Source organism: Felis catus, chromosome D3 (genome assembly GCF_018350175.1).
Source record: "Felis catus isolate Fca126 chromosome D3, F.catus_Fca126_mat1.0, whole genome shotgun sequence".
Lineage (NCBI taxonomy): Eukaryota > Metazoa > Chordata > Mammalia > Carnivora > Felidae > Felis > Felis catus.
This window is the reverse complement of record NC_058379.1, coordinates 43,204,142-43,224,791: the sequence shown is the minus strand read 5'-3', so window position 1 is coordinate 43,224,791 and position 20,650 is coordinate 43,204,142. Positions and strand designations below refer to the sequence as shown.

Here is a 20,650-nt window from a genome sequence, read left to right as displayed (position 1 = left end):
ACTCAAATGTGAAAAAATTACATGCAAAATTAAAGGACAAACGGTAAACTAGAAAAACATTCTTAAAATGAAATATTACTACACTGTATAAAAATATTTAATAAATGTTTATTAAATGATGTGTTTGTTGATTAAATGTTACTGTTCTGAAACCATTAGGGAAAAACAAAGGTAATTATTTTGGATAATAGCAAAAGATAATAATATTACCTTATTGAAAATAAACACTTTAGGTTGGCCATTCATAATTTAGTATAATTTTATTTTCATTATACCTATAAAGGAAGAGTAAAACACACACAAAAGTAAGACTCACATATTTTTCATTTTTAGAAAATTAAGTCCCTTAGGGTCAAAATCATTTTATTTCCTATCCTTCACACAGGTTCACTGTGAATAGCTTCACTCAGATTACCTAGGTTTTGCTGTATGACTCATTAACTGGTATAATTAAAGCAAAACAAAACAACTTGTAAAAATGTCACTCACCTGACATGGAAAATTAAACAGATAGGATGAATTCTAAAATGACCTGAATTTAATGAAGGATAGATCTAACTCTCTCAAGAGTTATAACTGACCGTTTTTCTAACAGGAAGAACAAATTCAGAATATGCTTTAAATACCAATTTAAAAAAGAAACTGAGAAAATATGAATAGTGGCTAAAAAGATAAGTGGGTGCATTCAATGAGAATTTTTATTTCAATTATCCACAAAACGATATTATAATACCTTATAAAAATACTAAGTTTTAGGCTACCATTATGCATTTAAAAAAGTGTGCTAGGAGGTTGTTTTTGCCAACTTCCTTTTCCGGTGAGGGTTAAGTTCCACAATAAGACACTGAAGACGAAAAGCTGCTGGAAAAAAATCTTCAAATGTACAAAGTTGTTTTATTTTTCTTGGCAATTTAAAAATACATAACCATTTAAACTGAATACACATTAAGTTAGTGTTTTATTTCCTTACTATACAGTTGATATCATAAGGAACTGCTCCATTTAGTTAAAACCTAATGAATACCACCAACTTTTCCTGACTTTTCTGAACACAATTAGTACATAAACATAATTTTGTTATCTTTTTTAAAAAGCTTAGAAAAATTATAATATCAAGTTCACATAAAGCCCTTTAAAAATCTGATGTCCCAGGATGTAGATGTTCAGGGTAAATGACAGCAGTCTTCTAGAAGACCCTCTTGGAAGAGGGATTCAATACTAAACAGGTTACGTAAACATTAGAAACCTCCACAATTTTTAGTACCAGAACTGTTACCAACTTGCATGAAGCTCATTTGTCACATTTTAAAATGGTCTGAATTTCAACACAGTTATCATGGCAGACAATTTTAAACTTAATGATTAAATCAATTAAGTGACTGTAGGTAAAACCAACTAGGGACTGTTAGGCTTTCAGGGTTACCGTGGAGCTGGCGGGTAGGAGTTGTGAACAGGGCAAGTAAAACACGACAAAGCTCACTGTTCTTACTAAGATTCAACCATTTTCTTAAATGAATGTTGATCAGCAGAAAAAAAGAATTCTAAAATACGGAAACCCGATGCGCTGCATTAGAAGTGTGACTATAAAGGAGAATATTTTAAAACATAAATACCAAAACAAAAACAAAAATACCAGACTTTTGTTCATCAGATTCAGTTCCTTTGCTAGACACTTAAACCAATAATGCTGCTATTCAAATTTATATTTTGGAGTTTCTTTTTGAGTCGATCATAAAACTCTTGAGTTTTATTTCTACATTTTGGATGGGCAAAAACTGTCCCCCCTTTTCACCACTGTTGTTATTCTCAATAAGTTCTCCTCCCCAAGTCAACTAAATTCTAAAAGGGAAAAAAAGATCACCATTAAGTACATTTAAAAAGTTAGTGCAGATTTAAACATGGATTTGAAAATGAGTTCTAAAAATGTTTCGCATAAAGGCTGTATCATTGGAATTAGTGGGAAGCCTTAAATTAACTATTTGAGGCCATAACACTCATTTAGTGTTTATGTTAAAAAAAGATTAGTTTTAGTCATACCTTGTAACTCTTAAAATCTCGGAAAACAGAGAAGTGAGGAGCTGTGAGTGCCAGCAAAGCAATTTTGTCACTCCTTAATATTAAGCATAACGTCCCATCTGTAAAATTTTCACATTTTCTTTTCTCATATTTCTTTTAAATATTTTCCTCTCTGTCAATCTATATTCAATAAAAGCAAAAGTGCATTCAAGTCCCTGATCTAGTGATATTTTATATTCGTGGCACCCATCACCATAAGTAATATTAGAAATATCTCACAGTACCAGTCTATTTTTTAAAATGGACTGTTTATATGCCAGGTCTTATTTTTTGATTCTATCTAAAGTTTAAAAGCTTTCCCCTTGGATTGGACAGTACAACTTCAATTATATGTTGCCTTAAAAAAAAAAAAAAATCAATGCAACATTGTAAAAGATTAACTCACTTCCTAGTTACCATTATTCTAAACTGAGCTATTCAGAAAATGACTAAAGTAAAAATCTTCTACTTTCCAGTTCCATGAGTATTAACATAGTGCATTACATTTTCAAATGCCACTACTGTGGTCTAACATTTCATCAAGTTTCAGAGGCTGTTTATATTCCTTTTTGCTTCTAAAAACCTGGCCCATTTCCATGCAAAAGAAGGCAGGTATTAAGATTGCATATTAACAGTTCAACTTAGAAAAAACTTGTGAGAACAATGAATGCAAGAAATCTTTAAAAACTGGAATGGAATTGTTTGGTCCCATGAAGCTCCTTAACTTTAGATTTTATTATGGTAGAACTGATTTTATCTCCCAAGTTTTGTCTATTACGATATATAATTTTCTCTTAACAATTCTGAGTTTGGGGAATAAAAGAAATGAAGTGGTTTATAAAGAAGTAGCCCTGTTGCTCTTCACTGTTATGCTATCCTCACACTATCATCAATATCACAACTATACTTCTTTGGACCCTGAAATAAGTTGGAAGATGCATCATTGGTACTTTAGAGTTTAACACTTGAGAAAACAAAAAAAAAGTGGTTTGTGCAACCATATCTGGAATTCCAGTTTACCATTAAAAACATGCAGAATGAAGACTTTCTTCTTTTGATTCCTGTAGGTAAAGTAAAGAAGTCTACACAGGTTCTTTAAATTTGGCAGATTTACGCATATAAAAGGCTACGTGGATTATAAATTTTCTCCTGGCTGGTACTGTGGCTCTGTAGCAGTGAAGTAGTCTTCCAAGAAGGACTGAATATATTCAAACGTTGGTCTTTCATCAGGGTCCTTCTTCCAACAAAGATTCATCAATTCATGTAGGGATTCTGGGCAGCCCTGAGGGCAAGGCATCCTGTATCCTCGTTCCACCTGTTCTAGCACTTCACGGTTTACCATACCTAGCACAGAAGATTCAAACATTAAAAAGAGTGATCCCAAACCCCACTAGCAAAACAGAACATATCCCCTAGCCACTAACTGATCCAAGGTATAGGAAGTTTATTTAGTGAAACGATTCTTTCAACAAAGAAGTAAATTTAAAAAAAAAAAATTTTTTTTTAACGTTTATTTATTTTTGAGACAGAGAGAGACAGAGCATGAACGGAGGAGGGTCAGAGAGAGAGGGAGACACAGAATTCGAAACAGGCTCCAGGCTCTGAGCCATCAGCACAGAGCCTGACGCGGGGCTTGAACTCACGAACCGTGACATCATGACCTGAGCCGAAGTCGGACGCTTAACCGACTGAGCCACCCAGGCGCCCCTGAATTTTAAATGTCAAGTATATCAAGAAGAGCTCAGAAAATGCTAACCTGTTCCAACAGGTCTCATTTTTTTCATTCCACCTAAAATCTTACTTTTAACACTAATGCCTTCAAAAGCCAACCCCACTTGATTAATAAGAATTTAGAGTGCTACTTCGAAGTACCAATACTTTCAGATATTAAGAGTCAACAAAGACCAAATTTGGGTTAGTGAGGGTTAGTGGCAAGATAATGTCTAAGAGAACTTCCAAACAGAAATTCAGAAGAAATTTTCAGAACAATTTCAGAAGAACTAATGTTCTAGTGCTGATTCTGCCAAATATATTAACCATGTAACTATATTGATGCACTTCCTTGAAACAGTTTCCTTATCTAGTATCACATGTTTGCCTTTCTTCAAGTTATTATACACAATTCCCTTCTTGTATTCTTTTGGAATCCTGCCCCCATCAGTAGCTCACCTTGTGTTATGATAGGCTAAGTAAGCATACCTTAAATTATTTTTTTATTTTTATTTTTTTGCATACCTTAAATTATTGGAGGTGTGGGAGTAGTGTGAGATGACCCAGGATATTTATTATCTGAGAGAATAGTAGAGACAAAAGGCCCTTTTGGAAAATGTCCTAACAGAGAAAGATGAGGTGAATGCAGGACACAACTTGTGCATTTGCCTGATCTCACGGATTGTGATTCACACAGGATGCTGTCCATCCAATGACAAAATAAAGAGGAAGAGAAGAAAGGGAGAAAGAAAGGGAAGGAGGGAAAGTAGAAAAGAAGGAGTGAGGGAGAGAGGGGGTGAGAGAGGAAAGGGAGAAAAGAGAGAAGAAATAAATGCCTTTCTTCCCCTTACAATTTTTTTGCTAATAAACTCCAGTTAAGTATGTTGGCATAACCAAGAGCTAAATGAAATGCCAGCTTACCTGGATATGGCACTCTGCCTTTTGTTACCAGTTCTGTCTGCAGAATTCCAAATGACCATACATCAGACTTTATAGTAAATCGACCATACAGTGCAGCCTCAGGAGCTGTCCATTTGATCGGAAACTTTGCACCTAAAACAACATTGACAATCTTGCTTAAGTAAATTGTTTCTAAAAATCTTCTTGTGTAAATAGAGCATAAGCAGGGTTGATGTTTTGTCAATATCTTTATTGTATGTGTCATCAGCGTCAAATTCTTCAAAAGTACAAGACATGTGGGAAAAATTCTTATAAAATTTATATTAAAATGAATCACATTTCCTCCTGATAAATCAGTAACATAAAAAAGAGAAATGTTGGTAGGGATTGAATATTCAAGAAAATAGAGGTGGAAACTCTTACAAGCAACTAAAAACATAATTACAGGATCTATAACTTTTTAGCACATCTAGCACCTAGTAGCTATTGCTGACTGTTGATGAAGGCATATTCTGTTGGGTTCTAATTTTAAAACCCTGTATTAATTTATTCATATATTTAGAATATGCTTTTTATGCACAAGACATTTGCTAATCATTATGGGAGACATAAAAACACAGGCTTTGTGAATCTTAGACACTTAGTGTGGAAATAAGATTACAGGTATCTTCTATACTTATGTATATGTTCAATGTTGTAAAATATAAAATAGTTCTTTAGATATTCAGAAAAACAAGATTAATTTTCACTAGCAGTCACAAAAAGTTTCATTTAAAAAGTAGCAGCTAGCTTAAACTTTAAAGAATGGTTAGAATTTTTATAGGTAAGGATTATAGAAAAATAGGAAGATATTCTAGCTGGAGGGAACTGCACAAAGGTATAGAAGCTTTTTTTCTTTTCCCACACTACTTTATGCAACATTAGTTGCATAACAATTTGCTTTATAGTTATTTATTTATGTCTACTTAGCCTATTAAAATATGAACTCTCATTTACTGAGCATCTACTATGTTATGTAATGTCAGGCACAATACTTTCTTTCACTGAAGTTTCACAACAATCGTACAGAGCAGGTATTACCGTCTGGTCTTTATATGTAAGGAGACTGAGACATAGTCAAAAAGGCTAGAAACTTGGTTGAAATCTCCGGGTAATAAGAGACGGAATTCGGATTCAAAAACACACACTCTTTCCATATGCATCTACTGTATGTTCACTAAGTGTGTACTTAGTGAAAGTTTAGAAAGACACAAAACAGGAGAATCAACCTTATATTAATTTCTACAAGTTCTCTTCCCTCTGTACAGTGTTAACCTTCCAAACGTTTTTATTTATCACATTATATAAAATAATTATTGTAAATTTAGTGTAGAAATGGTTTCCAAGGCCTTTACAAAACTGTATGCCATTTCTCAATTTATTAACTTCAAAAACACCTCTTCTGATCCTTAGTGTAGTAAAATCTGGATGCTTCTGGAAGCTTGTCAAAAAAGGAATTTTAAACTGTTTCTTATTTGTTGACATGACAAAAGTAGTAAAAAAACGGAGTGTACTGCTTGCTATATTTATAATGTAAAGAACACCAAGTCAAGTTCTTTCTTGAGGGAAACAACATCAGAAAGTCATGGCATCATGTATAGAATTTTATGAATAAAATCAATGTTTCTTTGACTCTTCTGAGCAGACCTAGAGCTATTCTTATTCTACAAAACCCTGAATATTCCAAAGAATGGTAAGAAAATCCAATGAACATTAGGTTACAAGCGTTTATTAAAAAGTAATTTTACCTTGTCTTGCTGTATATTCATTGTCTTCAATTAACCTTGCTAAACCAAAATCTGCTATTTTGCACACAAGATTTTCTCCCACAAGAATATTAGCAGCTCGAAGATCTCGATGAATATAATTCATTCTTTCAATATATGCCATACCATCAGCAATCTTGAAAAGGAAAAGAAAAAGATGTATGATATAAAGGGGACAGAGAGGGGGAGTCAGAAAAGGGAGAGCACAGGAGAATAAACTGCAGATGTGTGTGGCCCACAAAACCTAAAACATTCATCTGGCCCTTTACAAAAAGGGTCTGCTGACCCCTACTACCGTATCTAAGAACCTTGAACACAGGACCATGGACTAGACTTAGCATATGCTAACGCCACACACGGACAATTTCTTTGTATAGTTTCTCTAAACTGTCAGATACTGTGGACATCTGGATGCTCACCGAGAAAGGGGTCTTATAACCAACATGTCAACTAGAACACTCACCACATAGCTGAATAGAAACTTTTTTTCCCCACCATTTTTTTTTAATGTTTATTCATTTTTGAGAGGGAGAGAGAAAGAGAGCAGGGGAGGGGCGGGGTGGTGAGAGAATACCAAGCAGGCTCTCTGTACTGTCAGTGCAGAGCCCAATGCAGGGCTTGAACTCACAAACCGTGAATCAAGACCCGAGCTGAAATCAAGAGTCACACTTAACTGACTGAGCCACCCAGGAGCCCCTGAATAGAAACTTCTAATAGTTTTCACTCATATTTAAAAACAAAGATTCATGGGAATAAAAAGCACAGCATATGGAATATAGTCAATACTGTTGTAATAGCATCCTAAGGTGACAAATGGTAGCTACCCTTGTGGTGAACACAGTACAAGGTACAGACTTCTATTACTATGCTATATACTTAAAACTAATGTAATATAGGGTTAACTTTAGTTAAATAGAAACAAAACTTTTTAAAATATACATGGTAATAAAATTTAAAAATAAACACAAAAATTCAGAAGAGTAAAACTATCCCATTTTAAAGTACATACTGCCATCTTCATTCTTGTTTTGGATTATATTATATAAAAAGTTCAGGGGCGCCTGGGTGGCGCAGTCGGTTAAGCGTCCGACTTCAGCTCAGGTCACGATCTTGCGGTCCGTGAGTTCGAGCCCCGCGTCAGGCTCTGGGCTGATGGCTCAGAGCCTGGAGCCTGCTTCCCATTCTGTGTCTCCTTCTCTCTCTGCCCCTCCCCCCTTCATGCTCTGTCTCTCTCTGTCTCAAAAATAAATAAACGTTAAAAAAAAAAATTTTTTTTTTTAAATAAAAAAAAAAAAGTTCAGCACATCGTTTAGATTTCCAATATTTTCTTTGGAATAGCAATCACTCATTATCTTAAAATTTATCTGCTAAATACAAATACATCTAGATTTCATATTTGTAAATGCATATGTTTCTGAAAGGCTGTAAGATACAGGACAGCACTATACTGAGAATTACATGCTTATTTCTAATATTAGTAAGTTATATGAATGTTAGATACCACAGGTCTTCAGACACCATCTGTAACATAAATCAGATTGGATTATCCCTAATGTTCCTTTCAACTCTAAAATTCCACGATTCCATTATACAAACAACAGTCTTCTACTAAGATTATATTTTTATGTACACTTTCAATTCAAATTGATACATGTACAGATAAATACCTGAGCAGCCATATCAACCAGTTGTGGGAGCTTCAAATATTTTCCATCTCCTTCCTTCAGGAAATCCAATAAGCTCCCTGTAAGAAACAGAAAAATGTTATGGAAAATAAATTTTAAATTAGGACTGAAACAAACATTCCCCTACCTCCAAATCACCACATCACAATATAAAACTTAAGCTTTTCATTAATATTTTTTGCAGCTTTGGAATTTCTGAATAATTATCTTTAATATTCTAGAAGAGGTCCCTAAACTGAAATTTTAAAAACATCTTGGAAAACATGGAAAATTTAATCATCTCACTAGATTGTAGGCATTCCTTCCTTGTTTTGATCAAGATCAACAAATCCCAATTTTGAGCCAATAAGCAGTATTAGATACCTGTATATTTTTAAGTCAATCTGAATCAAGAACACAGACAACTAGGAATATCCTGGGGTACTTAAAACCAGACGTAGGTGACTGACTTGATATGGAATTGCTTGCCTAATGAACTTCTCTCACTTTTAGCAGAAGATACCACAAAACAGCAAAGTACTATGAATAACAGCCAACAGAAAGGCTACAAAAGTCTGGTTGTTATTCCTGTATTACTGGTTAAAAACCTACCATGTACCTGAATTTAATAAAAAAAAAAAAAAAAAAAACCAGATGAACCAAAATTAAGGTACATTTTTATTTTTTTTATTTTTTTTTTTTAATTTTTTTTTTTCAACGTTTATTTATTTTTGGGACAGAGAGAGACAGAGCATGAACGGGGGAGGGGCAGAGAGAGAGGGAGATACAGAATCGGAAACAGGCTCCAGGCTCCGAGCCATCAGCCCAGAGCCTGACGCGGGGCTGGAACTCACGGACCGCGAGATCGTGACCTGGCTGAAGTCGGACGCTTAACCGACTGCGCCACCCAGGCGCCCCTAAGGTACATTTTTAAAACAACTACACTGTTCTCTTCAAAAATAATAATGTCATGAAAGACAAGAAAGACTAAGAGAGGGACTGCTCTGGATTAAAGTCCTGAACATACATGCATCTGTCCTGGAGCTAGAGTGTGGAGCCTGCTTAAAATTCTCTTTCTCCCTCTGCCCCTCTCTGCTGCTCACACACTCTGGTGCTCTCAAAAAACAAACAAACAAACAAACAAAAGTAAATCACTCCAATTATAATATGAAAAATGAAATTCGGCCAAAACTGCACAAAAAGATTAGGTTTAAAAGTTCCTGTGATAGTCTAGGAAAGTGAGACTATTATGTTAAAATCTAGGAATGACAGTGGGAATACAAGAGAAGGGGAAATTTTCCAGAGAGATGTGATTAATGGGATCAATGGCACTGAATGGATTATTATTACACAGGGGGGTGGGAAAGTGAGGTTGTTGGGCCCCATCCCCAGAATGTGCATCTCTGAGTTTCCTGATGCTAATGTTGCTGCCATCCAACACACTACAGACTCTTACATATGGGCAAGAAGAGACAAGGACATTCACTGCAGCACTGTTTGTCACAGTGACAAACTAGAAGCCAACCTAAATGTTCACTGGGAAAGGAATGAATAAACAAAGGTATACTTGTACAGAATCTCATTCAACAGTTACAAGTATACAAGTTAGATCTTCTCTTATCCATATGAATAAGTAAATCTCAAGAGCATTAACAATGAATGAAAATGAAGCTAGTAATATTTACATAAGTTAAAAACATACAAATGCTAATAGGTAAATATATATCAATGAATATATATCAATATGAAAGACACAGATGGAAAAGCTAAGCACCAACTTCAAAACTGAGGTTACCTCTGCAAGGGAAACAGGCCCAAAGGAGCCTGGAGGGAGGGCTCAGACATGAACAGGCTCAAGGAGGAGTAAAAACAAAGATGCAATTAGATCTGTAATGTTTTGTTTCCTTAGTAGAAAGATCTGAAGCAAATATGGCAAAGTGTAAACATTAGTTATATTTGGATGGTAGGGACATGGTTGTTATGGTATTCTCTGTATGTCTGAAATATCCACAATTTTTTTAAAAAGTCTACGAAAAGTGTTGACATTAAATAAACTTAAATAGTTTTTTAAAAGAGTGCATGGCTGGTTACAAAGTGAAGACAGAGTATTCTTTAAAAAAATCTTGGCTGTGAAGGGAAGCAAAAAGTAGACCGGTAGGTGAAAAGCAGATGTTGACACCAAGAGAGGGTTTTCTTCTTAGATGTAAGAAGGATCAAAAACACAGGTAAAGAAATTGTCCTTAAACAGAGGAAGGGACACTTCTTTCCTTAACCTGTAGGATAAACTGACATCAGGGGTGCCTGGGTGGCTCAGTCGGTTAAACATCTGACTTTGGCTCAGGTCATGATCTCACGGTTCGTGAGTTCGAGCCCTGCATTGGGCTCTGTACTGACAGCTCAGAACCTGGAGCCTGCTTCAGATTCCGTGTCTCCTTCTCTCTCTCTCTCTCTCTCTCTCTGCCCCTCCCCCACTCGCATGGTCTCTCAAAAATAAACATTAAAATAAAAAGATGAACTGACATCATATAAATACTACACATAACAATGTATACAGAAAGAAACAGAAGACACAGTTGTTTCAGAATAAAGAATCTAAATAAGGTGCCATGATCAATACATTAAGTAGAACATTATTCAGCATAATAATAGATAATTGTTAAAATCATGCAAAAATGCAGTGCACAGAAATGAACTGCAATTGGTATCATTTGGTCAATTCCTTTTCTCTGGCAACACAGAACGTTCTGGGTCTTATCAGTGGTCCTTAACCCTTTATACGTTCATGGGTTGCTTTGAAACTGACAAAAATGATGGACTCTCTTCCTACGAAAACATACATACATATACAAACATAACTTCACATAACTTCAGGGGAAGTTGATGGATCCTTTGAAACTCATTCAAGATTTTAGCAGAGGAGGTACTAAGTAATCGTGAAATCAATTCAAAGGAGTCCTTAAGTTCGTCTCACATACCTCTCCATCCTTATTTCCAACTAGCTGCCTTCTGTACTTTCCACTTCCCATGGTTTTGTCTCCATTACCTCCTATCCTCTTAGCTCTGCAAAGATACCCATACCTTTTCCTTTACCCATCCACAGCCTTCATAATCTTGAAGGGCAATTTAACACTTGTCTTTTCTACTAATAATTCTCAGTTTATTCCAGTCTATGTGATCTCTTCTTCATTCCTACACTTACTGAATATGTTAAACACGTGGAAATTCATTATGCTTTGGCCAGGAGCTTGTTTGTTTACAGTGAGCTATTATTTACTTTTATACTGAAAATTAACTTTTCAGAAGGTTGGATCTTTGCTCTCTAAATTCAATATAAGTAATTTGGGTGGCTTTATTTCTTTGATACCTTATAATGACTAGCGGAGTGCCCTGTATATTTGAAGTATTCAATACATTTTGGTTGTTAATGTTTATAGAGTAGTCTGATTACAAACATTTCATAGGATATAATGATCATGACACATATAGGTATTAATGGAAGGCTTCTAACACTTGACCTAAGATAATCTGAAGGAAGTATGATTGATGGACTGGTTGAGAGACAAGGAAACCAAATTCCAGATGAAAGAATTTGAACAGAATCATGGAAAACAAAAGCAGTAAGAAGACCTCTCTAGCCAGGAAAGTGGGTGTATGTGGGAGTACATGAGGCAATGAGTTTGAATGGATTACAGAGGGTCAATTGCTAAGTACCTGAAACAAGATGGGGGAATTATAGAGTTTTAAAACCAGAAGGGTCATCTGTGATCTTGCATTCTAAATCTCCCATCTAGAAATAATCCTAACCTAGCAATCTGACAACACAGAAGTCTATCGTGTCCCCCCAGTTAAAGAATTCTTTTTTTTTTCTTAATTTTCTTTTTTTAATGTTTATTTATTTTTGAGAGACAGAGACAGACAAAGCATGAGTGGGGGAGGAGCAGAGAGAGAGGGAGACACAGAATCCAAAGCAAGATCCAGGCTCTGAGCTGTCAGCAGAGAGCCCAACGCAGGGCACGAACCACAGAGCCGTGAGATCGTGACCTGAGCCAAAGTCAGGTGCTCAACTAACTGAGCCACCCAGGCGCCCCAAATAATTCTTGAAATCAATATGCAAAGCTAAATGGACCATTAGCTTTACCTCCATTACATTCTTATGCTATCAATATCTTGATTTAAACTTCCTCCTTGTCCCTTTTCTCTCTTCCTTATACAATGCATCCAATGCACTCTGAAAGGGGTTATTTGGCAGTTGTTTGCAGTAGAGATTCTTTCCAAAAAGTGCCATGTGCCTTCAGGGTATTAGGTAAGTTTTGGCTATCAATTAGTAGGTTACATCAGTTCTTAATTTTTGGTCTTGCTATTCCTTTGGGAGGTGGGGGGTAGATTTCCTATAGCAAATATGCAGCTTGTAGTTGGCCCTGTCACCACTAGATGGAACTACATTGTTGGCCAAGATGGACTACTGAAGAGAGATGACATAACCAGTAGCTTTAATTATGGATGAGTGACTCATTAAGAGGAAGAAAAAAAAAAAGATAAAATTCAAGAGGGTAAAAGTGGGACTGGCAACATATTTAGTACTTACTGGTTCCTCTTTTAAAGCATCATCTGTCCCTTCTCTTTATCTTGGCCCCAAACAACCCTGTTACTAAAGATCCCACCTTAGGGTCTAAAGTTTGGGAGAATGGAGAAATGTTAGTGAACAACAGTGGGGAAAAGTTTCTAGGAATCCTGAATATAGAGACTGTGTTTACACTAAAATAAGATAAAATTAATTTCCTTAATTTCACCTGATTTCTTTGCTTTAGGACTAAAGATATAAATATCTAACTGCATTATTTTAATTGATAGAAATATTTTTTTTCCCTTTCCTAGCTATTCCATTTCCTTTAGCCAAATGGAATGAAAGACTACTTACTTTCAACATAAATTGGGCTGGCCTGATTTTCCTTTTAAACTTTGTACTCTCCTTTGGAATAACTGGAACTAATCACTACTCCATTAAACAAAATGTTAGATTTTCTCTTTTCAAATGTATACATAAAAATCTTAGAGAACATGACACATTAAAAAAATTTGTATGCATAAAAATAGAAATGAAGACTTGTTTTTTAAAAAATTTATCAACCTGAATACTCTAAAAATAAACTAATATATACATACCTTTTGACATGAATTCAGTGACAATGTAAATGGGCTCTTCAGAAACAACAGCATATAGAGGAACTAGTTTATCATGTCTTAACTTTTTCATTATCTGAGCTTCTTGAAGAAAAGCTTCTGGCATCATTGTACCTGGTTTTAGTGTTTTGATTGCTACTTTTGTGGTTCCATTCCATGTTCCTAGAGAAACAACATATTTTACTATTTTAATCTATTTATTAAGAGATTTTTTTTTTTTTTTTTTTTTTTTAAATTTTTTTTTCAACGTTTTTATTTATTTTTGGGACAGAGAGAGACAGAGCATGAACGGGGGAGGGGCAGAGAGAGAGGGAGACACAGAATCGGAAACAGGCTCCAGGCTCTGAGCCATCAGCCCAGAGCCTGATGCGGGGCTCGAACTCACGGACTGCGAGATCGTGACCTGGCTGAAGTCGGACGCTTAACCGACTGCGCCACCCAGGCGCCCCTATTTATTAAGAGATTTTAAGTCAAACCTCAGTGAGCAGCACTGAGCAGTTACCTTAAATATTTTAGTATATCTTATCATAAGTTGTGGTGCTTTAACCTACGGCTAAACAAATGACAAAAAACCAGAAGTTCAGATTTCTTACCCATCCATACTTCACCAAAACATCCTTGTCCTAATTTAACCTCTAGTCGCAAAGATTCTCGAGGGATTTCCCAAGCATCTTTTGCTAGACCTTGAGTCTGGGGTTTCACAGTTGGACACACGGTTGTTAACTTATGGCATAAACCATCAGCATGTTCTAGATAAATGAATAAACTACACTGTAAAATGAATTAATTACAAAAATTAAGGTATATATAGTATATCAATGTTTTTAAAAGTTTAAATTAAAGAAAACAAAAACATAATGTTTTATCAGTTTTATGCTAAAACCACAGACACAAAAAAGGGAGTTGTACGTATATAAGAAACAAAACATACAAAAAGCAAAACATTTTTTGTTAAATACCTTTTTAAGGTTATAATTTATTGAATACTTATTATGTCTCAGCTATTGTACTAATTCAGAACTTTATAAATATCTCATATAAGTAAGTCGTGAAAAGCTTAAGTGACTTTCTTAATGTCACCCAGTTAGTAAGTGATGGAGATGGGATTCAAACCCTAGTTCTGGTTACCTCCAAAGTTATGTTTTTGACCACTGTGCTTTACTTCTTCCTAAAGAGAATGCTACCATTAACTGTTAAACAGGGAATCCCAAATTCACAATGCCTTGACTTGTGAATCTTGCTTATCCAATCTTCTTTGTTGAATATAAGACATGTTGCCTCCTATTTTCAACAAGTAACCACACAAATCCACATTCTAACCAGTGCAATTACAACTGCTCACTAACATGTTTCTTCAATGTCAAGATTGGTGGTTGACTTGATAGACTGTTTGTAGCTAGCTGTCACTGAAGAAGAGACTGCCATGGGAACTCCCTTACCTCTAGTATTAAGAATTTAAAAACTTTCAGATGCATTCATATATTAAATCAGCAATGCAAAATTTTGAGACAGAAGAATCTGATACCGAATATCTTTCAAAGGTCCTTGAAAAACCAAAAGAATGTCTACAGTTGCTATAGGTTAGTTTTCCAGGAAAAGAAAAATGCATCTGCAGAATTAAATTTCACTGGATTTATATTTTAGGAAGTTTTATGTGGTCCAGCCCATACAGAGGAATGTAACCCGAAAAGACATCTGATATGGCTTTTTAAGTATTTAGTTTTACCTACTTAATAAATGTTCCTTAAAAATTTTTTGCTTTTATGCTTTTTTATTTATTGTCACAATCTATCTTGGTTTTTAGCTGTTATGAAACGAAACCCCAACGTAAATATTACTCCAGTTAGATACAAGGATTCAAATAATGGTAGTCGAATTTTACCATATCTAAGAACCTAATTCAGGTAATAAGTATTACCTGTTCTTCATTTTAAAACTACAATACAACAACATCTATAGAACACACTCTGTGTGTAAAGTACTGAGCTAAACCTTACAAGAAATGAAAACAGAGATTCTGTCCTCATAAAATACAACATTTAAAAATAGTTTTCACGTGTGAAATCGTCACATACCTGTGTAGTGTTTTACCAACTTCTGCAGAGTATCAAATTGTGCTCTGGTTGTGATATAGTATCCACCGTTGTCAAGTTTCCTAATTTTGTAGTGTTTCACATTGTCACCTCTTACCTCATCCCAATCACGAATAGAGAGAGAATAAGCACCTAAGGGGGGAAACAAATACTTTTTCTGTATCTTTCTCAAAATACGGTCCAAGAAAACTTTTATACTTACATTGCATTATAATTACCTTTAGTAGTTTCACTCTCTCGTACTAAGAAAATACCTCGTTGATTCCCAGGATTCAGAAGTAATCTTTCAGCATCTTTTCTCCCCATTTTGCCAAAATACCACCTGGGAAAAAACAGTGTTTTAAGTTAGAAATGTGTAAGGTTGGAAAGATTTACGTAAGTATCAGTAAGATTCGAGTGGAGGGGAGGGGTGACAACAAAGAGCTTCAGAAGACAGCTTAAAAACACAGCAAACACAATAAAAGATCTTTACTAAAGAGAAGTATTACAAATACTACTGTCAGAACATACTGTCCTAGTATTTCCAGGTACTGACCATCCAACCAGTCTCTTAAACTTCACCTGGAAGTCACAGGATCAGAGAAGTAAAGACAATAATGACAGAGAGAACCTCTAGGTCCCTGACAGATGGAAATATGAAGAGTGCAGTAGGAAGAACAGAAGTGGCTCCCTGGTAACAGTGTGATCATCTGTATTCAGTGAAGTGCAAGTAAACTATATCCAAATTACTAGCAACTCTAAATTAGCGTGGGTTTGATTTAATACAGATTTGGGAATAAAAATAAGTCTCTGCTGTGGAGAAGCTCACAGAATAAAACAAGAAGTAACAAGTGTCAAGCAGAACAGTTACAGAGACAGATTACATATTGTAAAAGCAATAAAAACAAACACTGAGAGAGCACCTACTCTGTGCAAGGCACTGTGTTAAGTGTTGTGTTATGAAAACAAAGTAGTATCATTATAAATCCCAGACATTCTTGGTTTGATCTAAAAATATTATGTCACTGAAGGTGAATTTTAATTTTTTAAAAGTTGTGAGAATAGCACACAGAACACTCATATACTCCTTACCCAGATTTCCTAAATGTTAAAATTTTACTTTGTCATATTCTCTTACTCTGTGTACTTTTTCTGAACCAATTGAGAGTAAGTTGCAAACATTCTGAATCATTATCCTAAATACTTCAGTGTGTACTTCTTAAGGATATTCTCTTACATAATCACAGACCAAGCACCTAAGTCAAGAAATTAACACTGATACAACACTATCAACTGAGGGTAAATTTTGAAGTGAGAGAGTTTGCAGAATATAAAAAGAGTTAATATGATGTTTTTAAAGAGAAAATATAAAGGATACAGACTAGGCATAATAGTATGATTAATGCAGATTATTTATGATCCTACTGTAAGCAAATACTATGGCATTAATTATTAATTTTCAAGTAACATCTCCTATTAATATGATGTATTAGCTGTATTAAGGCTGGTATGTAATTGTATGTGTGTAAAATTGTGGCTAAGCAGAATGTGCACTAAAACATTTTCTAAAATCAAAGTAATTAATAAAATATGAAGTAGGGCCATACTCTTCTGCCTGAATGGAATCTGCAGGGGCTACATAATTGCTAGGGATATAGCCGTTCTTTCCTGTAGCAATTGATCGTGCTTCCCACCAGTCTCCTTCCCTGTAATACATAAAACAACAATTACCCAAGGTAGACAACTGCTCAGGACACAATTTATTACAGTGTTGCCTTGTATATATGTAGAAAAGAGGTATTACTTCCATTTTTTAATGCATTCATTTGATCAAGAATTAAACTCAAAAGAAGAATACTCAAAAATAGGTTACATGAATTAAACGAATAAGGCTAAAAGCAAAAGCACAACTGCGTCTTTCTCCTCCAAAAGTTACAGTTTAATTTTAGTTATAAGATCCCTTTTTTTACACAATTCTTACAACCTAAAACAACAAACTATACTGACTAAAACAATTTGGGAGGTAAATCTTTCAAATTACTCAGTTTCAACTCCATGTTTTCTTTTTTAAAAGCTTTATTGACATATAATTTACACACCAAAAATTCCCCCTTTAAGATGTCATGGGTTTTAATATATTCAGAGTTGTCCAACCATTACCACAATCAATTTTAGAACATTTCATCACCCCCCACCCCTCCAACAAAGAAACTCTGTACCCATTAGCAGTCATTCCCTACTCCTCCCCAAGCCTCGCCCCACACTGCCAAACACTAAATCCACTTTCTGTTCCTATGGACATGCGTTTATGGGCATTTCATATAAATGGAATTATACAATACGTGGCGTGGTCTTTTGGACTGGCTTTTTTTCACTTAGCATAATTTTTTTCAAGGTTTATCTATGTTATAGCATGTTATCAGTAGTTCGTTCTTTTTTACTGTCAAATGCTTTCAACAGTACATAAAATCAGAATGTTCCTTTTTAGTCACTGTAGGGGGAAAAAAATCAGGATGCCTTAGAACTCCTGTAGGCAACAGGCAAGAACAATAAAAAATTTAACTCTGAGAATAAAGTATATTTACAAAAATGTTAGCTATAAATATCTAAGTAAGACTAAAATCAATTCAGAACATGAGATTATGTTTAGCTTGCAATACATAAGACTTGACTTTTCCAAAATTAACATAAAAGCAAATATTATCAGTCTCTAATGAGGAAGATATAAGTGGGTTCTGCCACTAAAAATTAAATGCAGGTTTTGCTTTGCCAGAGAGAAGTAATGAAAATATTTTATCTAAATTGAAATTTTATAAATGACTGAGGAGAATTTGTTCTCTAAAAAATGAGATGAAAAATCCTTTGGCATTTCAAGTACTGACGAACTCATAAGCTTAGTTTGTAGTTTCCTCGTATGTATTAGGCACTTTCAGATACACAAACTGCAAAGTTTGCATTTGTACTAACCACTCATGATTCATTCAAACATTTACTGAATACCCTTTAAGTGACAGACTTTATGAGAAGGTATGCTGGAAACAGAAGTAAAAAGACAGTCTATACCCTCCAGAAACTCAGCCTGAGAAGAATTTCTCAACCTTGGCACTACTGACTCTTTGTGCTGGATAATTCTTTGTTGTTGGGGCTGTTCTGTGCATTGTAGGATGTTCAGCAATACCCCTGGCCTCTATCCACTAGAAGATAGTAGAGGGACCCTGACTATAACAACTAAAAATGTCTCCAGATATTGCCAAATGTCCCTGGACAATTTTTTCCCAAGGTGAGAACCACTGGTCTAGAAGAATGAAAAGCACACGATACATTATAATCCAAAGTAGTGATGGCAGCTATGATTGAGGTTTGTAGATGGTGCCACCTCACCCGGTAAGGCAGAAACTGAATCCAGCAGGAGATGGGGTGTGGGCCAATAGCAGAGGAAGAATGTGAAGAAACGCCTCCTTGAGAAATGATACAGGAATATATGTTTTGAAGGATGAGCAGGGTTGGCCAGACAAAAGAAAAAAAAAAAATTGGAGAGACAGAAAGACCCATTCCAGAAAAAAGAAACTATGTGTGAAGGCAAGGAAAGGTGAGGGGGCACCTGGGTGGCTCAGTTGGTTAAGCATCTGACTCTTGATTCCCACTCAGGTCATGATCTCACAGTTCATGAGACTGAACCCCACATGGGCTCTGTGCTGACAATACGGTGCCTGCGTGGGATTCACTCTCTCCCTCCCTCTCTCTCTACCTCTCTCCTGCCTCCCTCAAAATAAATAAACTTAAAAAAAAGAAAAAGAAAAAGAAAGGTGAGAAACCCCAGTGTATTCATACAATTATAAGCAATTTACTATGGCTGGGCAGTTAAGTGAGGAAGGGGAAGCAGCTCCATGACTGACGTCTACCACTGTTACTCCTTTTATCTTGACAGCAACTGGGAGCTACTGTAGGATTTTAAAGCAGAGAGACATGATCATATTTTATATTCTGGAACAATAATAGATAACAAACGGGAACAAGAAAGTTTGGAAATATGGATGGAAGTAAAGAGACCATAATATATATTTTGATAAGTTATGAGCTGGTTGCTATGCCTGCTAATGAAATTATGGGATTTATTTTCCATAACAAGCACTGAATTTTCTTTTTTTCAATTTTATTTTCTTTTTATTTGAGAGAGAGAGAGAGTGCGTGCAAGTCGGGGAGGGTGGGGGGAGACGAACTGAGTAACCCAGGCACCCCCAAAGAATTGAATTTTCAATTCAAGCATTGAATTCTTAATGGGACACTGAATGTCTAAGAATCACCTAAGAACAAAGCAACTTAATGTGATCAGTTCGGGATGCTGGGGTTCCCTCCCTGGACTTTTTACTTTGTCTTTTTAAGAGAAAGAAATAAGATCCTTAAATCATCTTATACTTAAACAGGAACATAGAATTCTACAGACTTCTTTTTTTTTAAGTAATGTACTTACTTGCATCTACTCCCTCATTCTTCACTCTTTAATCTCTACTGTTCGTGGCAAAACACACATTGCAGCACAATTTGTAGAAGTAATAACTTCTGGCTACAGCAGTAGTTATTTTGCCATGTGTCTCAAGAAACTAAATGCATCATCCAACCCAGTGGGCAGAGACCCATGCCTCACCACTCTCATGATTCAGAAATCAACCAGTTAAGTGGTTTCGGCATGAAGACTAGTTTCTGTCAGTACTTCTCCCTCACAAAACATTCCCAACACTTACGTGTTGTTAATTATTTGAAACCGTTCACCCTTCTTGAATGAAAGGTCTTCTGTAGTTCTAGCTTCATAATCATATAAGGCCACAAATATAGTAACACCACCTATCGGAGCCAAAAACAAAGACAAAAACAAAAAAACAACCAAGGTAATTATATGGATAAAGTAAAATAGAGAAAAAAAATTGTCAGCAAAAAAGCTAAGCATAATTTTCTTCCTAGTCTCCAGAATCTATTTTTAAATGGAGACTTGGGCAGCTAGAGCTTAGTTAAAAAGATGCTCTCTTAAGACTTCCCATGAAACTACTGTAAGCTACAAATTCTAAAATTCTATACACCTACAGAAACAAATTTAACTCTGGTTCATAGTAGCAAGGTCTCTGACTTGGAAAGACAGTCAAAGTTCAAATTAATTCTTTGGCAGAAAAAGCATTAACAAGTACTGCAAATTACTGGCACTGATCATCTCAATTTCTGATAAACAATGGGTGAACATTTCCATCTGTAAGACTGATCCTTCCTAGTA

At 35.4% G+C, this 20,650-nt stretch overlaps 1 protein-coding gene across 3 annotated transcripts in view; it reads right to left on the bottom strand.

Moving 5' to 3' along the window:
• Window positions 1-680: 680 nt before the first annotated feature.
• The window catches only part of YES1 (YES proto-oncogene 1, Src family tyrosine kinase), a 71,852-nt gene continuing 51,882 nt past the window's right edge, over window positions 681-20,650 (bottom strand). For all 3 annotated transcript variants that reach the window (XM_045041729.1, XM_023241795.2, XM_003995052.6), the window contains exons 3-12: window positions 20,130-20,229; window positions 16,995-17,093; window positions 15,627-15,730; window positions 15,391-15,540; window positions 13,909-14,064; window positions 13,298-13,477; window positions 8,138-8,214; window positions 6,453-6,606; window positions 4,687-4,818; window positions 681-3,399 (exon numbers count right to left, since the gene is read on the bottom strand). In XM_045041729.1, coding sequence (XP_044897664.1) covers window positions 3,191-3,399; window positions 4,687-4,818; window positions 6,453-6,606; window positions 8,138-8,214; window positions 13,298-13,477; window positions 13,909-14,064; window positions 15,391-15,540; window positions 15,627-15,730; window positions 16,995-17,093; window positions 20,130-20,229 — 1,361 coding nt within the window. In that variant the 3' untranslated portion in view covers window positions 681-3,190. The remainder of the gene's footprint in view (window positions 3,400-4,686; window positions 4,819-6,452; window positions 6,607-8,137; window positions 8,215-13,297; window positions 13,478-13,908; window positions 14,065-15,390; window positions 15,541-15,626; window positions 15,731-16,994; window positions 17,094-20,129; window positions 20,230-20,650) is intronic.